Here is a 25,555-nt window from a genome sequence, read left to right on the forward strand (position 1 = left end):
TCTCACGCTTCATCACTCTTTCATCTCAAATCATCCTCAGGTTTTTATTTTTCACCACGCCCCCATTGCTTCCGATAGACCTTGATCCTTGCAAACACCAACGAGTTCCAAGTTTTCTATACAAAGCAGGGAAATTGCAGAAAACCACGGATACACACAGTTTAGAAAATACCTTACGCTTCTCCTCTGTTTCGTCTCAAACTTTAATTTCAAAACATGCCCATACTTTAATTTTTCACCGTCTTCGTTGCCTCTAATAATTCTCAACGTGTTTTCAAACTTTCCGCACAAAACGCAGAAACTACAGAGGCTTGCACATTTAGATGGTTGCAAAGTGCAAGCCAGCTTCACCACTAGTCCCAAAAACCAGTCGATGGGGGGTCAGCCTGCTGTTTCAAATGTTACAGAAGGGTATACGGTTATAGTACTTATATCATCCCCTTTCTCGCTGCTGGCATTCATCCGTGAGTCATCGGTTCGTACTCAACCCCCGGGTGTGACGTCATTTCGACGTCCTCCACCCCATCTAGATCTACCGCCGGAAGCGTGTCATCGTTCGGTTATTATGCAAGGGAGGCCGAAAATCGCCAACCATTCTCTCGAGGATTCTTCCTCGATGGAACCACCGCTCTCGATAATCTTCTTCTCTATCAAATACGGATTGGTTTCAAGCAATAGAAACGAGAATTGAAGTGAGAGGGGATGAATCGGGCGGATAACGAATAGCTAGGCAGAAAGAAGAAGGAAAATGGGAGATTATGATTGTTGTATCCTAAATTAAAGGAAAAATTGTAGCGCAAGGGTTGATGTCTTTATGACAATTTTATTTGAATTTGTTAATACGTATACGTTTATTTTAACTTTGGCACTGGTGATAAGATAGGTTTCGTTTAACTGATTTTAGTTAGAAAATCGATTAATTAAAACTTTAATTAAGTTTAAATAACCATTATCAGTTAGTTTTTGCTTTCTCGGATAACCATTATCAACGATTAAAATTTAAAAAATAGAAAATTTTCTTTGGTTACTTTCGACCTTGATTTTTATAACGTTGTTTTCTCCTCTATCGAATACGCACGAATTTCAACGGATAGAGACGAGGGTTAAAATAAAGGAGAATGGATCGAGTACTTCGATAACAGTTAGCCAGACAGAAGGAAGGAAGACAGATAAGTCTGTAGATGAACTACATAACAAGGAGACTCGTTCGGTAATTCGAGACATCGTTAAAATCTCTCTCTCTCTCTAACAATCGGTGAATGTACCATTTAGTTATCGTCGGGCCCTGCTTTTCTTTTGTCTTACGCTTTCGCTCTATCGTCGATCGAATCAGAGAGACGGAATGAATTACGTCCAGGAGGGTAGGAGTTCGGATCACGAGGAGGAACAACGTCTGGCTGATTGCAGGGGCGGAGATCGCAGTTTCCATTGAATCCGACTCTTCGGTTTTGATTTTTTCATTTGAATCGAATTAATTTCCTTTGCTTTCGGATTTTTGTTTTCGAGGTGACGTTCCTTGCAGGCATATTATTGCAATGTGATATATTTCGATCTCTGTGTAGTTACAAATATTATAATAAGAATTTTCAAAGGTTTCTGAACGTAAGAATTAGGAATTATTACACTTTACAAATTTCCCTACAGCTCTTGTTATTAAAAGATTCTTTTTCAGCAATCACTCTTACGATAATCCTAAACTAAGACAATGAAACGTTAGGAAATTCCCTCTTCATCTGAAACAGGCATACACTTCGTAAAACGGTTTAATATAATAAGAAAAAGAGAAATAGCGACACGCATTTACGTGGTTGCGCGTGACGTCACGTGCACAGAGTGTAGGTCTCCATTCAAAATGCGTCTCGCATTATCATTCAAGGCGGTTCACGAGGTTGGGGAATGAGAAATAATGCCGTCGACACGGTTCCTTTCAGCTATGGGTAAACACACCTTCCACCCCCCCTTTTTTTCCTTTCCTTTCCTTTTCCTTTCCCCTCCTCCATTCATTTGCATCTCTTGGTCGCACGGTGAGATTAATAGACGAACGACTTGCTTGAATGCATCAGCGATTTAACGAGTCGCTGCTTCGATAATTTTCCTTGACTTTAGCATATTACGATTCGACGACCAGACGTACACGGGATCCATACTGGTGGCTGTGAATCCGTACAAAGAGGTGGACTTCTACACGAACGTGAGTAAATTAGAACCGTTTCGCGTGATTATCTTTTAATGCACACTGCTTAAGACGAATACTAGATTCCTCTGACCTTTTCTTTTTTTCTTTATTTGAATCGAGGCAATCGTTCGATTGGGAACCATAGGGGTTATGAGTTGAAATTTTACTCATTGTAATGGATTGGTAATGAATGGAGGTAATTAGCGTTATCGAGAACGTGAATCATAATACGGATATTAGTGTAGAGTGAGTCTTTCATCGTAATATATTTCTAGAGCGAGTAACGTAATATAGAAGAGATTTCTTTATACGGTGAAATCTTTCGACTAGCCAGGAATACCAAAATAATATTACAAGAAATTTTTATTTATATATTTTTGAAAGTTTATATCATTGGACCCAAGAACTTGTCTTTTCCTTATCAGCTACGTTACATTAACTTCTCCAGTGCGTACTAAATTGTAGGAAAATTTGTAAAGAGGAAGCACCTCCTTTTCATATAAATATTTATAAAATTACATAAAGAACTATTCTTCGAAGAAACGTTCTAGTTTCTTATATTTATCTTTCTTAGAGAAAGTAATAGTTTTGGTATGCCGATATATTTTATAGAATATTAACTTCCTCTGCAGATTCTACTATGTAGAGAAGAGCTTTTATAAGAATACGTGTTTTAAATATATCTCACGATGAAATTGCTACATACCCGAGGATTGCAGCTGAATTAAAACAACAAAGAGTGTGCCGCGGTTGCTGAAATGCGCAATTACTTACGCACTTCCGGCGTCAAATGTATGCAGGAAGTGCTGTCGAAGAATAGCAAATATTAAACACGGCGTCTGCCTCGAAGAACGGAGCAGACTGCACGTGCCTATCCCCTCTCCTTTGCAAGCAATAATTGGTTTCTCCTATCGTATACAATTAAGAATTTGGTCACGTGTATAATGAAAGATTCATTATTAAATTACTCCTGTGGAAGAACCGTTTAGAACGTTCAAAAATTATCAGAGTTATTAATGGTGGAGAGTTTCTTCTCTTTTTTTTTTTTTTTTTTTAATTATGAAATAATTCCAAAACTATTTTGAATAATTGCATAATAATGTTCAAGTAATTTGCCAGAAATATTACGAATGTTTCATTGTTAAATTATTGCTGCGAAGAAGTTTTCAGAAGCTTGAAAAATTCTCGAAATTATTAACGATAGAATTTTTACCTCCTTATTATTAAATCGCGTAATAATATCGCAAACAGTACAATATCATTTTTATGCTAATGGTTCATTTCGAAGTTACAGTATTACTTCCATTATGAGGATGAAACATGCTTGTTACGTTAAATAAGAACACAGGGGGAACTTGGTAATTTACAGTGAATTATATTTTAAAGTAACGCGATGTACGTTTTTAAGTGGTTTATTTCATCAACGCGGAACAGAATGCCTTTAAGTAAATCCATATTTTAAAAATAGCGTTATATCATTTTTGTTTCATTAACAATTTATTTATAAAGATTGCGTTTGTTAATTGCAATATAAAACCGAAATATATTTATTGCGATAATTAGGGATACATATTATGGAAGAGAGAATGGTAATTTATTGTGAAAGACGTGTTATAATAACGCGACGTACATTTTTATCAAATATATTTCGTCGGCACAAGAGAATGCCGACGACAGGACGCCTTTATCGTATTGGAATTGCTAGGCCTCGGTTTGAAAACAGGAAACGGAAGCCACGACGTGCTTTCGTGGAGATATCGCGAGACGACCGATCAACTCTTGAAGGGTTTTGTAGGTCACGATACACTCCGTTGCCGACGAATCGATGAGTAATCCATTTATTTTTACAACTGCGAAAACACCAAACTCCCCTCATTTTTTATATTATATATTTCTGTAAACTGTAAATATCGCTAAAAATAGCGACACAACAGGAAGGAAATTCTGCAAAGACTATTACATTCCTACTTCTCCTTTCGTTTCAACGTATGAATTATTCAAAGATATTAATTCGCGTGAAACTTAATTGGACGATATATCTTTATCTTCCTATTCTTTCCTTCTTGATTATCGACGTTCAGCCTGCAGATATAAATATAGATACAAAGTTTGTTTAATTGTAATTAAAGCATATTTTTATTATGTATGAACACTGCAGATCCTATTTACGACGAGATCCATCGACGGTGGAAGTTCCAAACCATTTTCCATTTTCATGCTGCAATAATATTCTTCGGGCTCCCAATAAGATAAGATTACCCATATCGTCTCGCGTCATCTCCGAAAACACCTTCGAAAACACTTTTAGAGGCCATTTAAAAAGCATTTTCGCAAGCACAACGGCAAAGTGTTTCCTATCTGGTCCAAGAGGCTGAGAGACACGGTCCCTGGTGTCCTGGCGTGTTCTCGATAATCGTCTGGCGTTGCACTTTTCTCTTTTTTCCCCTATGGTGTGCGTAGCTTTAATCTCTATTTCGAGGCGTGCAAGCATCGAGCTTAAAACCATCGGCGGCGTTAACGCGCGTATCAGCCTGGTTGAATTAGGGTGCAGGCTGCGCGCGAGGACTTATTTCGGGATCGAGTGGCAGCCACTTCGTACGTAAATACGGGTCGCCGACAGTGAAACAGTCCTCGAACGGCATTCGACCCTTCGACTGACGTGTGGCTTCGTCAAGGAAAAAAAGTAAAAAATATGAAAGGGCTGGGCGATTAAATGGAATTAAAGCAATAAAGAAAAAGCCACGGCACAATAGAATTTGCTCCGAGCCAGCGGTTTAAACCTTTCCACCTGGTCAAGCTCGAACGACTTTTTTAATCTTATTTTTATCGCCGAATATAGAATTTCTCTTTTTCTCATTTTTCTATCTTTTATTCGTTTTATACGCTCGTATATTTTTGTAAGTTTTGATCTGTTCGCGTTGTGTAACTTTTCTAGATTATTATTATCATTTCTTTAAAATATTTGACAAGTAGTTCGCTAAATAGATTCTTTTGGTTGTTATCTTTTCCTGTGCTAAAGAATGGGCAAGATTTTTTGCTTGTTTAATATCTTTTAACTTACTAGCTAATTTCCTTTGTTTGGTTGAAATAATTTCCTAGAGAGATTTAAAACAGTGTCTTTCTGTGCGCTTCAAGTTCGGCTGGTTTTTACAGACTGGCTGTGCATGTAGGTAATAAGTTCGCGGGAAAAACCGCTTTGATGCTGTAACCCGTGTCTCTACTTCGATCGCGTTCCTTTGACTTTATGAACTCGCGCTGCACATACCAAGCGAGTACCGCGTTTTAAAAAGGTCTTGAAAAATGACTTCTCTCGGTAGTACTCTCGGTAATGCGTAATAAAATCAAATATTTTGCCCATTAGCCGTCACGGCAATTTATGAAATGAAATATAAATTAGAAACTAAACAATTTTATTTGTTTTATCATCGAATCTGTTTTTCCTACAATATAAGAGAATCTATTAATATATCAATAAGTTGTGACTTGTAATGTTTCGCTGATAGTAACAGTTCAATCGTATAAAAAGGTTCGTATGTCCTAATATCTATAGCGTTTCTAGAACCTAACAGGGCGTTGGCATCACTTATGAGGGAAATTTCAAGTCACATATTGTTCAGAATATTCAATCGTTAAAGGCTATCGTGGCTGAAAGTTCACGCTCATATGTATCTCATTTTAACATTATCACTCGATAATGATAGCATCGTTATTCTATTATGATCATGTTATGCAAATAATAATGTTTTCATTTTCCATGTAACATCGAACACAATGCTAATGAGGACTGTTTTATCTCCTATTTATCTCTAAAATAAGCCATATATATCGTACATTTGTACGAAACTTTCATTACGATAGAGTTATCGACAGCTGATCTCTTTTGACGAAGTAAACTTCGTTACATTAGCACTAATAGAGTACAGTTCAATCAAGTAGGTCTCCTTACAAATGAGCAGATAGGCTAATGGTAGGTCTAATCGTAGCAGATTTGATGAATTATCTGTGAAATAAGAAACAGACATATTTAAGTAAAATTTCGCTCATAATAGAATTAACGAGAGCTGATTTCTTTTAACGACAGCTTCTGAACGTTAAACAATTTTTAATGAGAAATCGATAAGAAAAAAGGTAATTAAAAGAGAAAATACAAAGGATCGTGAGAATAGATCGGTAATTTCGAAGGTCAGTCGGGGTACCAAAGGACCCCTGGCTGGCAAGAAGGAAAAGGGTGGCTCGCTGTGGTGCACGCCCCGTGTTATTGATCGGGCTGGAGCGCACATCGGATTCGGAGACTCGTCGTGGTTACCCTGGAGCCTTTGGAGCCACGTCCTTTCCTCTCGTCGGCGACAATGCCCGGGTACACGTGTCGATCCTCATGAATCTATTACCGATTTCTGCTTGAAATTGAATGTGTGCATTGAAAATCGAACACCAATGTCATGCATCTAGAATAATCGTTCACTCATGAAAGATATGGGGAAAAAATGGGCAACGTCCATTCCATCGATTTTTATGGTGTATAGGGAATTTTTTCGGCAAGAATTGCGACTATAGCATTATTTACCTTTCTTATGATTAGTTAGAGTGGTGATTTCTCGTTACAATCCAATTCGTTGAACCTTGCTCCTGCAAATATTGATTTAGTCTGTTGCTTTATTAATTGACCACGGCTATGCCCCACCGCTCTTAAAAGTTAAGCCAAGTTTTGGAAATTGACCACAGGCTTGGATCTTATCCTTACGAAAAAATAATTTACAAACTCGTAATATTTTCTTACTTTACTTTCTTTCTATTCTTCCTTCCCATAGAATACAAATCATAGTAATTGAAATTGAAAAGGAAGATCTTCCCTGGTAGGAAAGTTTTACATGCTTAATAATTTATAATTTCCACAGTGTCCACAATTTGCAAAACGTGCAGCTCATTGTTTTCCAATCGACGGGAATTATACCTATTAATCCACTTGTCATAATCGTTAACCTAACTCGTATTAGGAACTTGGAAACACAGTTAGCAAGTCTCAACGGTCTCAGCATGTAAGGATAATTTTGTGGTAATCGAATATCAGTTCTGCTCGTGAAACGGTGTCGTGCTCTGATTAATCGTCGACCATCGCGATAGATCCGCTGTGGCTCTTGGACCAGCGTAATTTCCGCTGTCACTTATAAATCATAGCAAACTTGCATCATACTCGATTATGAAATAATAAAATTATTATATTATTTATCATTTTATTCTTCGCAAATATCGTGCTCCTATCCTGAAAAAAATCTTTTAAGGAACGATGGAACAATTTGGTTACAGCGATTCGTTCATAAAATAACGAAACGCGTGTTGTTCATTACAGCTAGGATGAAAATTCGAAATACAAAAATCAATTTACATAATTGTAAAATTGCAAGCAGGAAACATGAATTAAGATCTCAACGTGTGGTCAGTTAGTGAAACAGACTTAAAGGTCAGACAAATTTGAGATATGACGGTCAGTTAATAAAGCAATAGATTGAGATTGGCCAGTACCGTACGTGCATAATAAGTGCACATATATCGCCAGTATACGTCATGTAGATAATTCCATTATTTTATTCGCACTGTGTTGCATCTGTACATAATCATATGTATTGTAAGAGTCTTAAACGAGTCTGAAATACCATAATCCTGTTCTCATCAAATAAATGTTATATTTCAACGGTTATCAATATGGATAATTTTCAAATATTTGGTCTTTTTAACTGCTCCTACTTAATTTTATTACCTTTCGCATATTCAACGCTTATAAAGTATTTCAAATAAACGAAGAAATGCAGTTCGCGAAAAGGACAAACAATACAATTTTCGAAAGATTGCAGAAAATAAGATTTAAAATGCCATTATTCAAGAACAAACACGACAAATTATAAGCAAATCGAAGGAAGAACGGTATTAACGGTATTTAGCATCACGTAATACCAGATTTCTCGGGTCAAAGAACGCTCTTTATCAGCCGCGTCTCTCCAGAAACAAAAGGAACTGGAGCATCTCGATATTCCCTCGTTTGCAGTATATGGCATGCCAGAGAGATGAAACATTTTTATCTCGTCGTTGCACATTCCGCATCACCCATAGCTTCTATATACATGCATATATATCTTCCTCTGTTTCTCCTATAGTATTGCACGGACGATCGATCCGTGTATTTCGAAGTAATCAACCGTACTGGTTCACGTCAAAGACAATCATTCAGGTAACTGGACCGCCAGTGTGTCGTCATTAACGATCAGTCAAGGCTGACCTGCTGCAGGTTGTTAGATCGCTCCATTTTCCTCTAGGGCTCTCTATTTTACGCCGTTTTACCGGCTGTGGTTTTGTTCGTTGGAAAAAACGAAGCGTCCCCCATTTCTCTGGAACCGTCTCATTCTTTCTTCCGAAGAATGGGCTTTGCTCACGTGACCGATGACTCGTTAGGTTTCGTTTGGTTCCCATGCAAATAAGAAAGCGATGTATCCTCTGCTGTTGTCTTCCATCCCTAAAACACCAATGTCACGTTGTTTTAAAATTTTTACATTTGGCTATGATTGGCTAGTACCTGTAACTTGTGGTTGCGTTTATCCATAATTTCAGTGCCTATAACCCTTTTACGTTTAAATGCAGTTCTGATACTCGTAACTTTCATGCACCCAATTGTAGTTGCAGAGCCTATACAAGTAACATTCTAATGTCACAAAAGTAAACTCAATTCCTCTGTTATGCTTCAGTTGTTAGTACCTATAACATTTCTACGTTTAACTAGAATTCTAGTATCTGTAATTCTTCAAATCGTATAAATAAAATTCTAATCATCCAGAGATGAACTCACCTCCTGTGTTACATTTTCATTCCATCGACGATATAGGTCCATACAAACTCCTCGTATAACCTCTTCACGAGTTATTTATGACGTTATCAATGGACCAATCAGCGTGCGTCAACAAACTTAGGGAAAATCCCTAGACTTTGCCCGTGTTATTCTCATCATCGATACAAAAGGAGCATCGAACGCCTTTAATTGATCCTGTTGGACTTCGTGTGTATTATAACCTTAATTAACGACCCAGTAAAGGAACGAGCCATGGAAAACAGTCCCGTTTTTACCCTAGGTTCGACGTAACCTCGTTTTGCCATTCGTCTTTGCGCGCACGGTCGGACAACGACACCGACGAAGAAGAGGGGTCGTAAGTACGATCCCCGGTGCCGATGTCCTGACACGAGCCACAGCCTCTAGTCGGCGAACCGTGCGCTGATTTTGCAGTCGCAGCTGCAGGAATAAACGGGGACACGAGCTCTTCGCTCCCCTGTTACACTCTCGGAGTCAAAACATTCGCGATGCGCATAGCTGCTTCGCTTTCTGCGCCTTTCTTTCCTTCTTTCTTTTCTCGTTATTATGTACAGGCGTGAAACAGTCGTTTTCTTTCACTCTAACTACAAAGAGGAGAACTTTTTTGAGAAGTTGCAGAGAGTGATTTTTAATGACGTAGAAAGAATGTCTAATGAGTGATTGCGTATCGTTTTGAAACTCCCTGTACGCGAGTATGAGCTACGTTATATGTTTGGTGAAATATTACGCAGATTGGGAAAACTGATGGATGGCAATCGTATTTCAAAAAATTTCATTTTCGGCGGCAGGTGTGCCGATTCCAACCAGCCAATATCGCAATAAAAGTTAGATAGTCCGGTAAGAGCTATCCAAACATCGTTTTAATAACAGCAGCATGCTGAAAATTGAAGCTCCCAAAATACAAAACAATCACCGATAAGGAAATATGTAGGAGAGCTTAACAGTTCGTATGTCCACGCATGCCAGATGTATTCCTTGAAAGGAGGAGATAAGATACGTCTATGCATCTTCCGTATGACAGCCACCTGGAATTCGTTGCACTGCGCTATTTTTACCGGAGGCCATTTATTTTCTCAAGAACTTAGAGCCCGTGGCGTAAGTTTATCTACAGTGTAAACACGGCCAAAGATAATTCCTTTTCGAATATAGCCAATAACGATGTTCCTAGAATAATTTCTGTCGTCTAGGAAAGCATTCTGTGGAATATGTACAAGAAAGAGAAAAAGAAGTTGAAAAAGAAATTTTGAGAAAGCAAAAATTTTTAACGATTCTGACAGTAAAAGATGTATACAAAAGATTACATAAATTGGAATTAAAATATTGTAATAAACACTATTGCCTTATTGATAGAGCTTTCAAACCGATTTTCATGATATATAGTATAATCTTCACTTTTACAATTTAAATATTTATTATAATCTAAATATCGAATGCAAAGAATTCAATGATACGCGTATATAGATTTTTGTGACTGACTGTATATATCCTCTATTTACGGAGGAGCTACATGTAACTATATGTAACTACATGTAAAGAGCCAATAAACATGGCATAACAACAAGCATGGCATCAGCCTCTTAATTAGATGTCTTCCAATATAATTCATACATCCTATCATAAAACTACAGTACCTAGAAAAAGGAAGAAAGGGAAGTAGCATAATTCAAGTAATAAAGGAGAAGAAACTTATTTCTTCGTTCTGATGCGTCACAGAACGACGTGACTTTTATCTTAGCTAATTTTCGCAAAGATCAACATTTACGGAGCAATCCAATTACGTAAATTTCCCGGTGCATACAGTGGTGCTCGCACAATAATCTTTTCCCCTCTTTATGTTCATTCCCTGAAGTGGCGCATGCATCTTTGAAACGCTCGGTAACACTGCAACCGAAATCTCGACGCGTCTTCCCTCTCCTGGCAGAAAGATAAAGTAAATTGCAAGGATCCGACGCGACACTCCAATTTAGATGGAATTCTCGAAACGTTGTAAACTCGGCCCTTTCGTTAAGGTGCATATACCAGGTACACGTGTGTACATATGCAGCGGGGGCCATACGACCCAAGTGTTCTCGTCGGCGGTTTCATGGAAATGGATCAAGCGTTTCGATGAATTTTCACGAGCCGCCAAGGGTTAGTGGATTAACGCTCTCCCTGCGTTCGCAGTTGCGCAGAGGACGTGTCTGACACGAAACTGGGTTGCACTACTTCGTTCGGGACTGGCTGCAACCGCACGACCAGCTAAGGTGCTGTGTGCATAATGCATCGGTGCACAGGTCGAATCGAAACCCGTCTAACGAGCAAAGTTTCCCTTGTTAAAAAATTATAAAACACTTCCGGTCTTTTGTATAATGAATACATTACTTTTTTCTTTTGCTAAGTGAGGTTTCACGAAGCTGGCATTAATGTCGACGTCGGTAGAATATAGTTAACGTGAACGGTAATCTGGCCCTTTTTAGATTTTTCGATTATAGACTAATATTAACTTAGAACGCAATTTCATTTTATAACGAAGATAAATATTAATAAACCACAGGAAGTAAATTCAATATAAACTTGTATGTTAATGTAGAATTTTACTACCTTTTTGGTTTAGTAGTTAGTTTTTTACCTTCTTGTTTGGTAATTAGATTTTTTAATCTTTATTAAAAAAAAAAAAAACGACAGTATCGTATATTAAATTTATAAATTGCATTTAAGAAAAAATTGTATTATAGTGGAAAACAGGATTCTGTTTGAAAAAATAACGAATGTAGGCAGAAATCATATACTGGAAGCGTTAAATAAAGTAGATTTCACGAGCACAGTAGGGAACATTTTACGAGCCACGTAAAGGCGAAGCGTTAATCTGTGATCCGTTTGAAATCGAACTATTGATGTACATACCTTTTAGAACCGTGATATGGTCTCCCAAGGGAACCAGCAAATGAAAGGGGCCGAATGGAACTCGGTCGTGGAATGTCCTATCAAATGACGTTTGCAATTAATCGGGTTACCAGGGTTGTCCAGAGCCCAGCTATCGCTCTTAATTCAAACCTTCTATTGGATCATCGGAATCTGTTTGTCGTGTCCGATGCGTTCCAAACGGTAATTAAGGCTAATGAACTATATCGCAGATTTTTTGCCATGAGGAAAGGACATTTATAATTAAAGTAATTGGAATTCAAGAAATTTCTGTACTGAGATTTTTTGTACGTCGAAGCTAGATAAAATAATGGCGACCGCGTTACGGATTTTTATGTAAATTTATATTTCTATAAGCAGAATTAATGAAATATAAAAATATTGTAATTTGGATGTTGCGTATACTTTTGCAAACTAATTTTTGTCATAAATATCTGACGAATGTAGAAGTATAAAATATTTGTTAAATGTAGCAAATTGTATTTTTCAAAATTGCACTGTTTGATTTTTATCCGCTGTATCTTAACTAAAACTATGACCGCAGTATTGATCTTTAAATAACCTTGCAACGTTAAAATTTACATCTTTTCGCCATTGTGACAAGTTCTTGTTTGTACATCGACTGTTACATACAGTACGTATGCATCCTTCGTGGATATGACATGTACATTTTAAGCTCAGATAGATAGTCTTATTGACAAGTCGACCAAAGTTCTTCCACGCCGGAAATAGAGTTGTCTGCGTACGTCTTCCTTCCCCTACCTCATCACGCACCACCCCAAACTATTCCAACTGTCGTAATAACATTGTAAAACTAAAGATGGCATTGCTGTTTCTCCCAGACTCTGTAAAAGTCCAACCAATTTTACACTGTTTTATACAAATAACATGTTGAAAATGACAACGTGAGTTCGCGCTCGCCATCCATATGCAGACGCGCTAGTTACAATAAATAGTAACTAGAAGATAGTTCTAGATATAATCGATAGATGTAATCGATAGGTTTAAGATGTTCTTTTGTTTTTATCCCTAGACCATGTAAGAAAGTGCAATAAAGGTTTTTCAGCTCAGAACGGTGTGATAGATTTATTCAAAGAATCCTATCTCTAACATAACAGGTACAAGGTTAAAGTAATCCTTTCAAAAAAATAATTATTTAATAAAAACGTATGCAAATAAATTTATAAAATTTTGCTGTTTGTAAAAATACAGGGTAGTCTATTCTCAGCATCTTTTTTTTTTTACGAATAACACAGTTGATTCTGTTTTATTGAAAACGATAAAATTTTTATTGGAAAAGGAAAGTTTAGTCTTCGTTAAATCATATTGAAATTTTTGATTTGTAGGAGTACGTGAATCGATATCATGGACAGAAGATGGGCTCCCTGGAGCCACACGTATTCGCGTTGGCGGAAGCAGCGTACAGGTCTCTCCAGGACACGGAGAGCAATCAATCCTGCGTGATATCGGGAGAAAGTGGCGCTGGCAAGACGGAAACCACGAAATTCATCTTGCAATACCTTTGCTCGGTGACCAGCAATGTGGACACGTGGGTGGAACAACAAATTCTAGAGGCGAACACCATCCTCGAAGCTTTCGGTAATTAGCTTATTCCCCTTAATAACTAGTTTCGTCGCCGTTGATTATATTTTCTAACAGTTTACGGCCTGTCCTTAATTTTCCAGGAATTTTTCGCCTGTCACGCCAACACGAAAGCTTTGTCTCTTATAAAAATAATTAAAAGCTAATTACATCTCTCTTTTCTTCTTTTTTTTTTTTTTTTGTTAATAATGGAAAGTTACCTTATATTAAATTAGAACTAATTAATATCCCAGGATCTTTGTAAAATTTAAAAATAACCAGTTACAAAATATCAATTGCAAAATACAAACAACATTATAGAAGTTAGAATTATTTATTAATTGAGGAGTTAATCTGGAGAAAAGGAAATATTACACGAATTATTATGGAATTTCTCAATTATTACGAATATTACAAAATCAGAATTAACAATCCTGTCGCAATTTTTCCTCTTAGAAGCACTTTTCTCAAGAAATTTCTCAGTCGTTGGTTATTAAATATTATTTCCAGTAATTAAGAAAAAATTACATGTTTTACTTTCTTTCAATTGGAAACTTTGAAAATGATTTCAAATAAAAAGAAATGGAAGGGCTTCATTGAAAGCATAGATTTGTCGCGAAATTGTTTGCTGGATACTTTTCATAAAAGTCGCCGAAGAAAAGGCAAGCCTTTTTTCTCGAGGTTTTCTCTTGTTCCAAAGGCAACGCTCGAAAATAGAAACGGGAAGACTTTTATGAAATGGATCGATGAACGTTATTCCTAATGGCATTTAAAAATAAAGGGGATTCATTACTCGGAGTCAAGAGGCCGAGATCGAGTCAGGTGTGAAATGTAAAAGCGCGAGGGGTAGAAACTGGGTCACGAGAGGCAAAAGATTTAAGGGGGTATCATAAAAATTGTACCGTTTACTTTTGTATCTCGGCAAAATGCGCTACCAAACACTGCAGGAATACCTGCTTCGTTGTGAAAATGTTTTCTGTCGTCGCGTTTTATTCTATCAATATTAAAAGACTAGACTTTCTCCTATAACTGTCTCATACTGATTAAAAATTTACAAATAATTATTTCACTATATATATTTCATGTTTATTTATTTTTTAAAATTCTTATCTTTTCTTTAATCGCTCTTCACAATGGGTATATGAAAATTGTCCTAAATTTGACATTTTATCAAGTTTAGTATTTTAATACCACAAAATATGATTATCCTATATTTAATATTTTACAGAGTTTAATCATTCAAAACTACATAATGTGATTATTCTAAATTTGATAATTTATGAAATTTAATATTTTGGAACTACAGACTAAAATCATCCAAAATTTAATATATTAAATAATTATCCTATAATGTCTTTATATATTATATATTATATTTATATTTATATATTATATTATATTTTATATATTATATATATTATATTATATTTATATTTATTTATATTGTATTTATATATTATATATTATAGTCTTTCTTTACGAGAATATAATTATTTTCATTTTCAAAAAATATTATACAGGAAACGCGAAGACAGTAAGGAACGACAACAGCTCCCGGTTTGGCAAGTTTATGCAGGTGTGCTTCGACAGTAAGTGGATGATCAAGGGCTGTATCATTCAAGATTACTTGCTTGAGCAGAGCCGTATAACTTTTCAAAGTAGCGGAGAAAGGAATTACCATGTGTTCTATCAGCTGGTCGAAGCTGGAACCAGAGACGAGGAATTCGCGGAACAATATAAACTGATGCCAGCAAGCCACTACAAGTATTTGAATCAGTCTGGTTGTGTGAAGATCGATGGAATCTCCGACTGCAAGAAACTCGATGCTCTTAGGCTTGCGTTTAACGTGCTACAGGTAATTAGTCGGTACACACAGGGTGGTATCATCAAAGGATATGATTTATTGGTGTTAATAGTTTGTACAAACAGTTCCATATAGATGAAATGTTAAGAATTTCTCTGCTTAATTCTCTCAGAATAGAATTTATGTTCAGTCTGTCAGAAAATTATTTCTTACTCGTTATTAATGATAAAATATTTATTTATAATATGAGCAATAGAAAATTTATCATAACAGTCTAGAATTCTTTGATGTTTTGTTCTATTAGTCAAACAAATAATTAGAACAATTACTTTTAAACAAAGTAATCAGTTCAAATATTTATTAAAGGTTTGTTTTCCGTTAAAATACATAATTAGTACATCTCTTATTTTTATGACTGTAATAATTTAATTTTCGTTTTTCTTATTATTGCATTTATAACTGTATTATCGTCATTTTTTCTGATTGCTATAACAATTTAAATATTTGAATAACTAAAGAACATCCTAAAACCTTAAAATACGTGTAATAGATTCCCATATAATATTTCTTTTTGTTATTTCATTTCTCCTTCTTCCCTCTATAAATTGCTTCAGTAACGAGGACTTATTTTATCCTTAGCCGCGACTGACTGGCACTTTCGTTTTTGTAGGTCGCGCCGGAAATGTGCGAGGGTATTTTCAGAGTCCTGTCTGCCATTCTTTGGTTGGGGAATTTGAGCTTCGAGGACGTGGACGGCGAAAGATGCGAACTAACTAAAGAAGACCTTGACATCGTTGGTACGGTTGCTCCTTTGCTCGGGCTGCAGGTTGAGGATCTCACCAAAGTGGTGCTTATACGACAGATAAACGTCCGCGGAAATATCACCGAGATACCATTGAAGGTTCAAGAAGCCCGTGAAAACAGGCATGCGATGGCAAAAGCATTGTACTCGAGAACGTTCGCCTGGTTAATCAATCATATAAACAATTGCACGAATCCTGGCCAGGACAGCTCGAGATTTCTTGGTGTTTTGGATATATTTGGCTTCGAGAACTTTGCCGTCAACAGCTTCGAGCAACTGTGTATCAATTACACGAACGAGAAGCTGCATAAGTTTTTCAATCACTACGTGTTCGCGCTGGAACAGGAACTAGTAAGTCGTTTCTAAGCTTTCTTGTTTTCCTATATACTTAGTCAGCTGTGTGACACGATTAACGATCGTGTCACATGATAGGGTGAGATAATGGGTTTGTTACGTAACCGTTAAGGTAACATTGTATTGACCTCGATGTCAAAGGTGCAGTAAGATAATTCAGTTGAATTCTTAGCAATTTTTTATCTGTAATATTTAACAATAAACTGAAGATATATTAGATGTAGGTTTCTGAGAACGTGAGTTTCTGTAGGGTTTAAAATTAACTAGTTCCAAACTTCACTAGATGCCAGTCGTCTTTCTGTATTAATTGAATTGAATACTTCTATATTTTTTCATGTAATACTTAGTAATACACCACAAAGATATATTATACATGTTACCTAATTTCAAGTTATCCACTCAAATGCATGTAATACATTGTCATTAACACTTCACCTGAATATAGTCGAGGGTTAATGATAAAAATAAACTGGTTGCAAAGTTGACTAGTTGACACTTGTCCTTCCATGTCGGCTGTCGTAACACGTGAAACGTTTTGAATTTCAGTATCGACAGGAAGAGATCCAATACTCCCATATCACCTTCACTGACAACACCATGTGCCTGGAATTAATCGAGAAACCTCCACGATGTGTTCTTAAATTACTGACCGAGCAGTGCCATATGCCGAAAGGCTCGGACCTAGCTTACCTGACCAATTTGCATGCAGAATTCGAGAATCATCCTTGCTACGTGAAAGGGGACGATAGGCGAAAATGGGAGAAAGAATTTGGAGTGAAACACTACGCTGGATGCGTTACTTACGCAGTCGAAGGATTTGTCGATAAGAATCGAGATGTACAACAAGATGTGTTCTTCGATTTCATGTCTAGGAGCACAAATGAATTTGTTCAAGAAATCACAGTTTATCAGGATCTTCTGGGATGCACGGTAGCTCGTGCAAGTGGAAATGCAACTACCATGTCTCGTGGAACATCCAAGGGAAAACCAACCCTCTGTGATTCCTTCAGACATCAGTTGCAGGCTCTGGTCGATGTTCTTCAAGCTACCACACCCTGGTACGCTAGATGCATCAAGCCAAATATGCAAAAAGTGTCGAATCACTATGACGAGAAGCTGGTTCTGGACCAGCTGAAATATTTAGGCATGTTAGATATTATTAGAATCAGGAAGGAAGGCTTTCCTATACACATGCCCTTCCACGACTTTATAGCGAGATATCGTTGTTTAGATAAAGCACGTTTATCACGTTCTTATAACGAGAAAGAGGCTGTTAGGTGCTTAATCAGTAGTCAGGGTATCCCTGAAACTGAATGGCAAATAGGCAAAACTAAAGTGTTTTTAAGAAGTTATGTACACGAGCCACTGGAAGATTGTAGAAATCAAATGGTTACCAGTAACGCTATGATGATACAGAAAATATGGAGAGGCTACGTAGTTCGACGAGGTAAGTTATTTTCAATTTTAATTTTTCATAATATATTTCTTATCTTATTTTTGAACTAAAGAGAATTTGAATTTTTCCAGAGTATAAACGCGTGAGAGACGCTGCACTGAAAGTGCAACATGCATACCGAGGCTGGAAACTGAGAATAATGTTCATCAGAAAACGAAGAGCAGCCATTGTGATACAGAGTCATCTGCGTGGCGTATTCGCAAGGGAGGTTGCGGCTGCTTTGAGAGAAATGAGGCGAGTAGACGAAGAGATGAGGAAGAGGGAGAGATTGGAAGAGGAGAGAAGATTGATGGAGGATAAGAAGGCTCTGGAAGAAAGTCAAAGGTATAACGATATATTATCTTGAAACTGTATGATAAAAGGACGTCTATTCCAGTATACAAACTGCCGTGACGATCATATAGGACTGTTGTTCGTTTGTGTGTTAATAGTATGTCCATTTGTGTCCTTTATAGCGCACAGTACAATGGTATTGTCGGGATGGAACCCGGGTAAGTTCGTATGACGTGTCGGTAGTTCGAATGGCGAATTAAAAATCCTTACGGCATGACGAGAATTCACTAAGAATAATTGCTTTTAACATAGATGCAGCGTTTAGTACCACAAAATACACACACATACACCGGCACCTGGCTAATTTGTGCGCTTAAGAAATTAAAATACTTGCATTGAATTGTATTTCAGTATTTTCATATATGTGCTATTCCATTTTACAGAAAAGCGCAAGAAGAGATCGCTGCATTGTCGCAGATGGCGGAGCAAATGAATTCTAAAATGGCTGCCTCAGATTTGCAGTCTGTAGACTTGGACAATCTATTTTCATTTTTATCTGACGTGCAATCGACGAAGGGTAATCAGATAATTGAAGAAATCGGTGAACAAATGGATGCATTGGTCGAAGACCTCGATGTGGAACTAGAGACTGTAATTCAGCAAGAAATGGAGTTAAATTCAAAAGCGGAATCTAAAGCAAATACTCCAAATGGGCAAGAAGCTACCTCGCCATTGCAACAATCATCACAGCAGCAGCAGCAACAGCAAAGGATACCTTGTCCAAACACTGGCAAACTCGGTCAGCCGAGTCTTCCAGAGCCCACTGAACCTCCTCCACCTCCGCCACCTCCTGCTACAGCTTTGACGATGAATGGTGGCGACTCCTCTATTGATAATGGAGAGCCTATCTACGAGTCCGTTTTACCTCGTGAAGAGAACAGTCCTAGCAGTCCAATTTTGGTCAATGGAAATTCTGGATCATTAGTTAACGGTGAATCCTGTGGTTCACCTCCACCTGCACCAAATAACAAAGTCATTAAAGAACCGATTGCTGGTAGCCCTCCATCGAGACCAGAATCTAGAAACTCAAATAGTCTCCATTTATTGCACCATAATCACCACCAACCGGTACCACAACAGCAACAGAATGGTCATGATCAACAACAACAGCAGGTGCAGCAATCTCAACAACCACCTGTGGAGAGAGAACAGAGACGCAAATGCAGAGTGGAGCGTAAACTTCAAGAATTGGAGGACAAGAAGGAGCCTGATAACGAAGTTACTTATCATGATATCGTAGAATTTGCGCAAAATTATTTCAATAGCCACGAAAGATCTCCCGAGGGTACAATCATGGCTACGCTCACTAGAAAATCACGTGGCAAGAGCGTAGAATTCATCCCAAAGTACGAAATGGTTACCTACTACAAAGGTTCTACTATACCGAATTCTCACATTCATATGTACGACCCTGATAACGTTAATGTGGCTTGTTCTGTCTTCAGGGTAAGTAATTATTTGTACAGATTATTTTCTTTGTTAATTAACATTGAAAGTAATGTTTTTTCTTAATTTTTAGGATCTTTGTAAGTATATAAGAGGAGAGATGAAACTAGATCAGGAAATTGCAACTATTCAAAGTATAATAGGTTATGGTATTGAGCGTGAAGAATTAAGAGATGAAATTTTCGTCCAATGTATGCGACAAGCAACTAACAATCCTAACCCAGAATGGGCTGAACGAGTCTGGTTATTGCTCTGTTTGGCTATAGTTGCTTTTCAACCTAGTAAACTACTGTACAAGTATTTCGTGTCTTTCTTGCGAAAGAATTTGGCTCTCGAGGGCAAACTACGGCAATACGTTCAGTGGTGCGTGGATAATTGTAAAAATATGAAAGTTTCCTGTAGACAACATCCACCGTCGACGGTAGAGATTGCGGCTATGAGGCGACTAGGCACGATAGTTTGTCGATTCTTCTTTTTGGATGGAAGAACTAAAGCAATCGATGTGCATCCAACTGATACTGCTTCCGATGCTGTTGCTAAGTTAGGTGAAAAATTGGGTCTCAGGTCTTTAGAAGGTTGGGCAATTTACCAAAGTAGACCGGATGGCGAAGAACATGTTCGAGCGCATGATTATCTATATGATGTTATAGCTGCTTGGGAAATGTAAATTTTCATTGATTACTATTATCGATTAATAAACTACGAATATTTATGCAGTTATATCAAAGTTCATTATACTTAATTTTACATTGATAACTTGTCTTATTATATTTTACTTTTTTCAGGAAACAATGCAAATTAAACACAGCACAATCAACATTTTCAACACTTCGTCGTGGAAATAATGCTACTTTAGGGAGTGGCGATAATCGATTCGTTTTCAAACGAAGGCTTTTCCGAAATACCCGAGAAATATCCCAAGATCCCGTCGAGGTGAACATGCTGTACGCTCAAGCTGTATATAACGTTGTGAAGGTAAACTAGAGAGGGAAAAAATCAAATTATTGATCTTATCTTGTTTCTTGTAAACGTCCTATTCTCTCTTTTGTCATTTTTTCAGTGCGACGATTTCCCGGTATCAGAAAAGGTCGCGCTCCAGTTGGCGGGCTTACAAGCGCAAGTCGCCTTGGGCGATCCAAAAGATAACGATCGGCTGGATTACTACAGCGAGGTGGATAGTTTTTTGCCTTATCGAATCAGCCGTGCTCGAGGCGACGATGTTTGGGTGCCAATCATAGCGCAGGCACACAGACAGTATGGCGCCGGTCGCAAAGAATTGGCAGCCAAGGTGTTGTATTTATCTTGCGTGATGCAATACCCTCTCTACGGTACGACTATGTTCAACGTAACTTATCGTGGTTATTGGTCGTATGGCAATCAACTAATCTTGGGTATAAACTGCGATGGATTGATGCTGATCAAGCCGGATGATAAATTTGTCTTATCGGAGTATCGTTATCAGGATGTGGAAAGCATCATGCTAGACCCAAGTGACTCTTTCATAACACTGTCTCTTCTACGTCACAATCCCGACAGCTCGCACAAGTGTTTTGTTTTTGAAACGCCACAGAAGAACGAGATAGGTAGTCTGATCGTTAGTTACTGTCCAGCATTGGCAGGCTGGATCACGGAAAACGAGGTTCCTACTAAGAAGCTCAAGTGTATTACCAACGAGGATCGTATTAGGCTCTATCATAACTTAGTCAATTGCCGAAGAACACTAGTGGACGCGGAGATATTGAGAAAACCTCAAGATTCTGGTGGTGGTTTTCTAAGAAACACTTTGCGAAGATTGTCTAAGCACAAGATAGAGAAACTTAGGCAAGAACATGGTAGCGCGACTGATCATGGTGAAACCTATAAAGGATTTCCTTATGCCTATTGGGCATTCAGCAGACAAACTATACCTCAGAGTCTCTCAAAACTACCCGATCCGGATGAACAGATGGCTCTTAGTGTATTCCAATTAATTTTAACTTACGCTGGATTAGGACAAAACGGAGATACGGTTCGTAGGGTAGAAGATGAACACGTAAACTTGATACAAACCGTGATGGAACGTTGTATAAGAAAGGAGAATCTCTTAGGTGAACTGTATCTTCAATTGATTAAACAAACGACAGATCACCCTGATCCTAATAGTCGAGTCAATCTCAGGCATTGGGCGTTACTTTCTTTGGCCTGTTCAGTTATTCTACCTCCACAGAAAGTAATTCGAAAGTATCTGATAGCGCATTTGAAACGATGCGCTAGTGATTACGTTACGGAGGAGGGAAAATACGCCAGATTTGCTGAAAAGTGCCTTTACAAGACGCAGGGCACGAGAAGAAGACAATGGCCGCCGAGCAGAGAAGAAATAATGTGCACGATTAATCGCAGGCCTATTTATGCGAGATTCCATTTCATGGATGGACAATATCATGCTGTTGAATTTCATCCTTCAGCAACAGCTAGAGACGTTATGGAGATTATCAAGACTAAGATTGGTTTAGAAGAAACTGCCATGGGTAATCGAAGTTAAATTAAATTTGTTATTTCTTTTCATTGTTAAATGGCTTGTAAATATTTATAATTTAATTGGGATTTATAGGTTATGCCATTTATGAAGTCTTAGGACCGACCGAAAGAGCATTGATACCAGAAGAAAAGATTGCCGATGTGATGTCGAAATGGGAGCGTTACAGAACGGCGAACGCACAACAGAATCAATCGCAAAGAAAGCACGCACATCATTTCTTCTTATTTAAGAAACATTTGTTCCTTGATCAGTACATGAATCTCGATGATCCGGTGGAGAAAGAGTTACTTTATCATCAAGTGTTGCATGATTTACGTGCTGATCGATTTCCTATTACTGAGAAAGAAGCTGTAAATAATTATTCTTTTCTTATTATCCGTTAAAATCCAATAAATTATGGTATAGATTATCTAAATTTATAATCTGTTTTTAGATGATGCTGACAGCGTTACAAGCGCAATTAGAACTAGGTGATTGTGAAGACGCTGTATCGGATCACGATTACCGAACTATATCAAGTCACTGCCTTCCACCAAGACTGGTTCCAAGTTTATGCATTGAAGGAGTACTTCAACACCATCAATCACTACGAGGAATGACACCGCCCGAAGCGAAGAAGGCGTTCCTGAATTTAATTCAATCGTGGCCGCTTCATAGGGCCACGATATTCGATGTCATGCAATCATTTACTTCGAATTGGCCACGTGTTCTGTGGTTGGCCGTCGACCAGCAAGGTCTTCACCTTTTGGAGCATCGTTCCAGAAACACTCTCTGTACCTACGAATATAGCAGTATTCTCAGTTATAGTCCAGCTGTTAGTTGTTTGATGATTATCACTGGTACTGATAAGAAGCAGAGCAAAGTTATCCTTACGACATCTCAGGTAATTCTTTTTGTTTAAGAATTTATATTATAATGCACAAATTTTATATTGAATAATAATTATTTTTAGAGTGTTAAAACATTTTCTTTAACTGCGTAATTATTATTTACTGATATTACCATCATTTCATTTGCAGGCACACCAAATTGCGAACTTAATTCGCGAATACATGGATGTTCTTCAATCACCACCGGAAGTACCGAAAAGAGAATCGGCAATTGCCCAACAAATAGCGCAGCAACCGATTCAACAACCATCGACAAATCTTACGGCTCCTGCCGGTGGTCGTAAATCTCGACCTGCTTCGGTATTACACAGAGGTGCTCCAGTGATACAATCGCAAGCTAGTTAAAAAGTTAGGTAACTTATTAGATGCGATACTTCTCCTCAACCTCATACCTTAATCTTTATCTCACACACACACACATACACGTATATACATATATGTATAATATATGTATATATATATATATATATATATACATATATATATACACACACACATCTTTATTCCTTTATTATACTTATTTAACATACATTTAATTTAATTTTAACTACAATTTTAATTCATTTCAATTTACATAATTCTATATTACTTATTCATTAATTCGTTTTTATATTCTTTCGATATCTCTATTCGAATTTATTATTTAATTAGTATGAATTAAACAATATAATTTCAGTATCAGGTTGTAGCGAGAAAATGTCTCTATAGTTATTAATGCTTTATCGGCAAGGCCTATAAGGCGACGAATAAAGTCTCGTCGCGACGAGACAGCACTAGCCTAGAAATACTTCTTTCTTCCAGTATTTATTCGATTAGCTTAGAGCTCGAGAGACATTACAAGAAAATAGCTGCTGCCGCGGAGAGAGTAGATTAGAGAATGGATCAACAAATAACTGCCATTTTACGATTTACAAAAAAACAAGTAATTAGAAAGCTGTCGAAGACTTCTATTTCTATTTTGTCAGTCATTGTCGTTGCCTTTTTTACGAGCGATTGTCAATGTTTTTTATACAGTGTTTTTTGCAGAATAATATGACACAAGATTAAGAAAGTCGATGATTATCGAATCAACCATTAAATTTTAATGCGATCAATGGTATTACATTTTTGGCATATCATTTTTTGTATCGTTCGACGAAGGGTGATTGGATAGTTTTTATATCTATTTTAATTAATATCAAAGACGACCAATTTATTGATTTTATACTTTCAATTCTGTCTCTCTTGTTAATCACTCTATTCAACGATACAATAATATACAAGATTCCATAATATTGCAATCGATGTTAACGTTTCAAATGTTAATCTTGCGCAAAATTTAAATACGATTATATACGTATTATATTTAGACGCAATATTTCACGTAAAATTTTACTCGACGTATATTAATTAATGATACAAAGATATCGTGGTGCCTCGTTAACTGACCACAGAGTTTGCTTCGTTAAATGGCCAACATTATGACCGTCAGCTATTACACAGGTAAAATAAATAAATGTGTCAGATCATTTGTATCACATCAGATTTCAATAGAAATGAAAGATATTTGAGATTTCCTAAGAACATACCACTCTCATTAAGTAGCCAAACAAAATGACGACTGGCCAATTAACGAAACACTACTGTATGAACGACATCTTGGAAAAGGATGATAGTCTCTTTGACTCGTATTTCAGAAGTATTCGAACAAGTTCGAGGATGAAAATCGAATGATAATCTAACATTCATTTTATAGACAATCCTTTCGTGCTATCATCCCTTTTCTCGTAAAGGTTATAATTACGAAGTTAAAATCAAGTATAATGGAAGAAATCGTTTAGGCGGAAGTTTAACAAAGAATCCGTGATTCCGGCGCGATCGCATCGATCGGAAATTGCCACGAAATTGCGTCCAAAGAAATTTCTTTCTTTAATCCAAAAAGATCGCTCGATATCTTGACGTGTAAATATTAAATAAAGAAAAAAATGTTTAAACTTTAAACTAAAAACAATAACAACAGGTTTCAAGCAAAATTCTCCAGTGTTCAGTGATCACATTTCCACGTAAAATTAGATTTACAGCTCACTTATATACAGAAACGATATTATCTAATTGTAATTTAACCCTTTCAAAATAATTTTTAATAATGTAGTGACGAGATTAATATAAAGAATCGAAACTTTTTCAGATCTCTACACTGTTTACAGTTTATAATGTAGAAATATTATTAGTTTTTCGCTAATACATATTACTCTTTTAATAACGAGCAATGGCCATTGCTCGAGTAATAATTACGAAGTCCAGCACCACAGAAAAAAAGATATACACTTTTTACGGGACACAGTCAAGAAAGGGTTAATGTAAACATAAACAAGAAATTTCCTCCAAGAATCTTCTGTCGAACACTGGAGTTCTCAAAAAAAAAAAAAAAATCCTGAGTTTATTCGGACCAAGATTTCGTC

General features: G+C 37.0%; 1 protein-coding gene across 2 annotated transcripts in view; it reads left to right on the forward strand.

Moving 5' to 3' along the window:
• Nucleotides 1-23,547, forward strand: part of LOC117205327 (myosin-I heavy chain) — a 45,197-nt gene extending 21,650 nt beyond the window's left edge. The window contains exons 3-16 of one of the 2 annotated variants that reach the window (XM_033443625.1): nucleotides 2,129-2,191; nucleotides 13,277-13,529; nucleotides 15,032-15,366; nucleotides 15,986-16,468; nucleotides 17,018-17,918; nucleotides 17,999-18,251; nucleotides 18,383-18,418; nucleotides 18,644-19,706; nucleotides 19,780-20,369; nucleotides 20,492-20,681; nucleotides 20,767-22,213; nucleotides 22,297-22,574; nucleotides 22,658-23,107; nucleotides 23,244-23,547. In XM_033443625.1, coding sequence (XP_033299516.1) covers nucleotides 2,129-2,191; nucleotides 13,277-13,529; nucleotides 15,032-15,366; nucleotides 15,986-16,468; nucleotides 17,018-17,918; nucleotides 17,999-18,251; nucleotides 18,383-18,418; nucleotides 18,644-19,706; nucleotides 19,780-20,369; nucleotides 20,492-20,681; nucleotides 20,767-22,213; nucleotides 22,297-22,574; nucleotides 22,658-23,107; nucleotides 23,244-23,459 — 6,558 coding nt within the window. In that variant the 3' untranslated portion in view covers nucleotides 23,460-23,547. The remainder of the gene's footprint in view (nucleotides 1-2,128; nucleotides 2,192-13,276; nucleotides 13,530-15,031; nucleotides 15,367-15,985; nucleotides 16,469-17,017; nucleotides 17,919-17,998; nucleotides 18,252-18,382; nucleotides 18,419-18,643; nucleotides 19,707-19,779; nucleotides 20,370-20,491; nucleotides 20,682-20,766; nucleotides 22,214-22,296; nucleotides 22,575-22,657; nucleotides 23,108-23,243) is intronic. The other variant, XM_033443626.1, reaches the window with a different exon arrangement.
• Nucleotides 23,548-25,555: the final 2,008 nt, after the last annotated feature.

Source organism: Bombus bifarius, unplaced genomic scaffold (assembly GCF_011952205.1).
Source record: "Bombus bifarius isolate JDL3187 unplaced genomic scaffold, Bbif_JDL3187 scf7180000007990, whole genome shotgun sequence".
Taxonomy (NCBI): domain Eukaryota; kingdom Metazoa; phylum Arthropoda; class Insecta; order Hymenoptera; family Apidae; genus Bombus; species Bombus bifarius.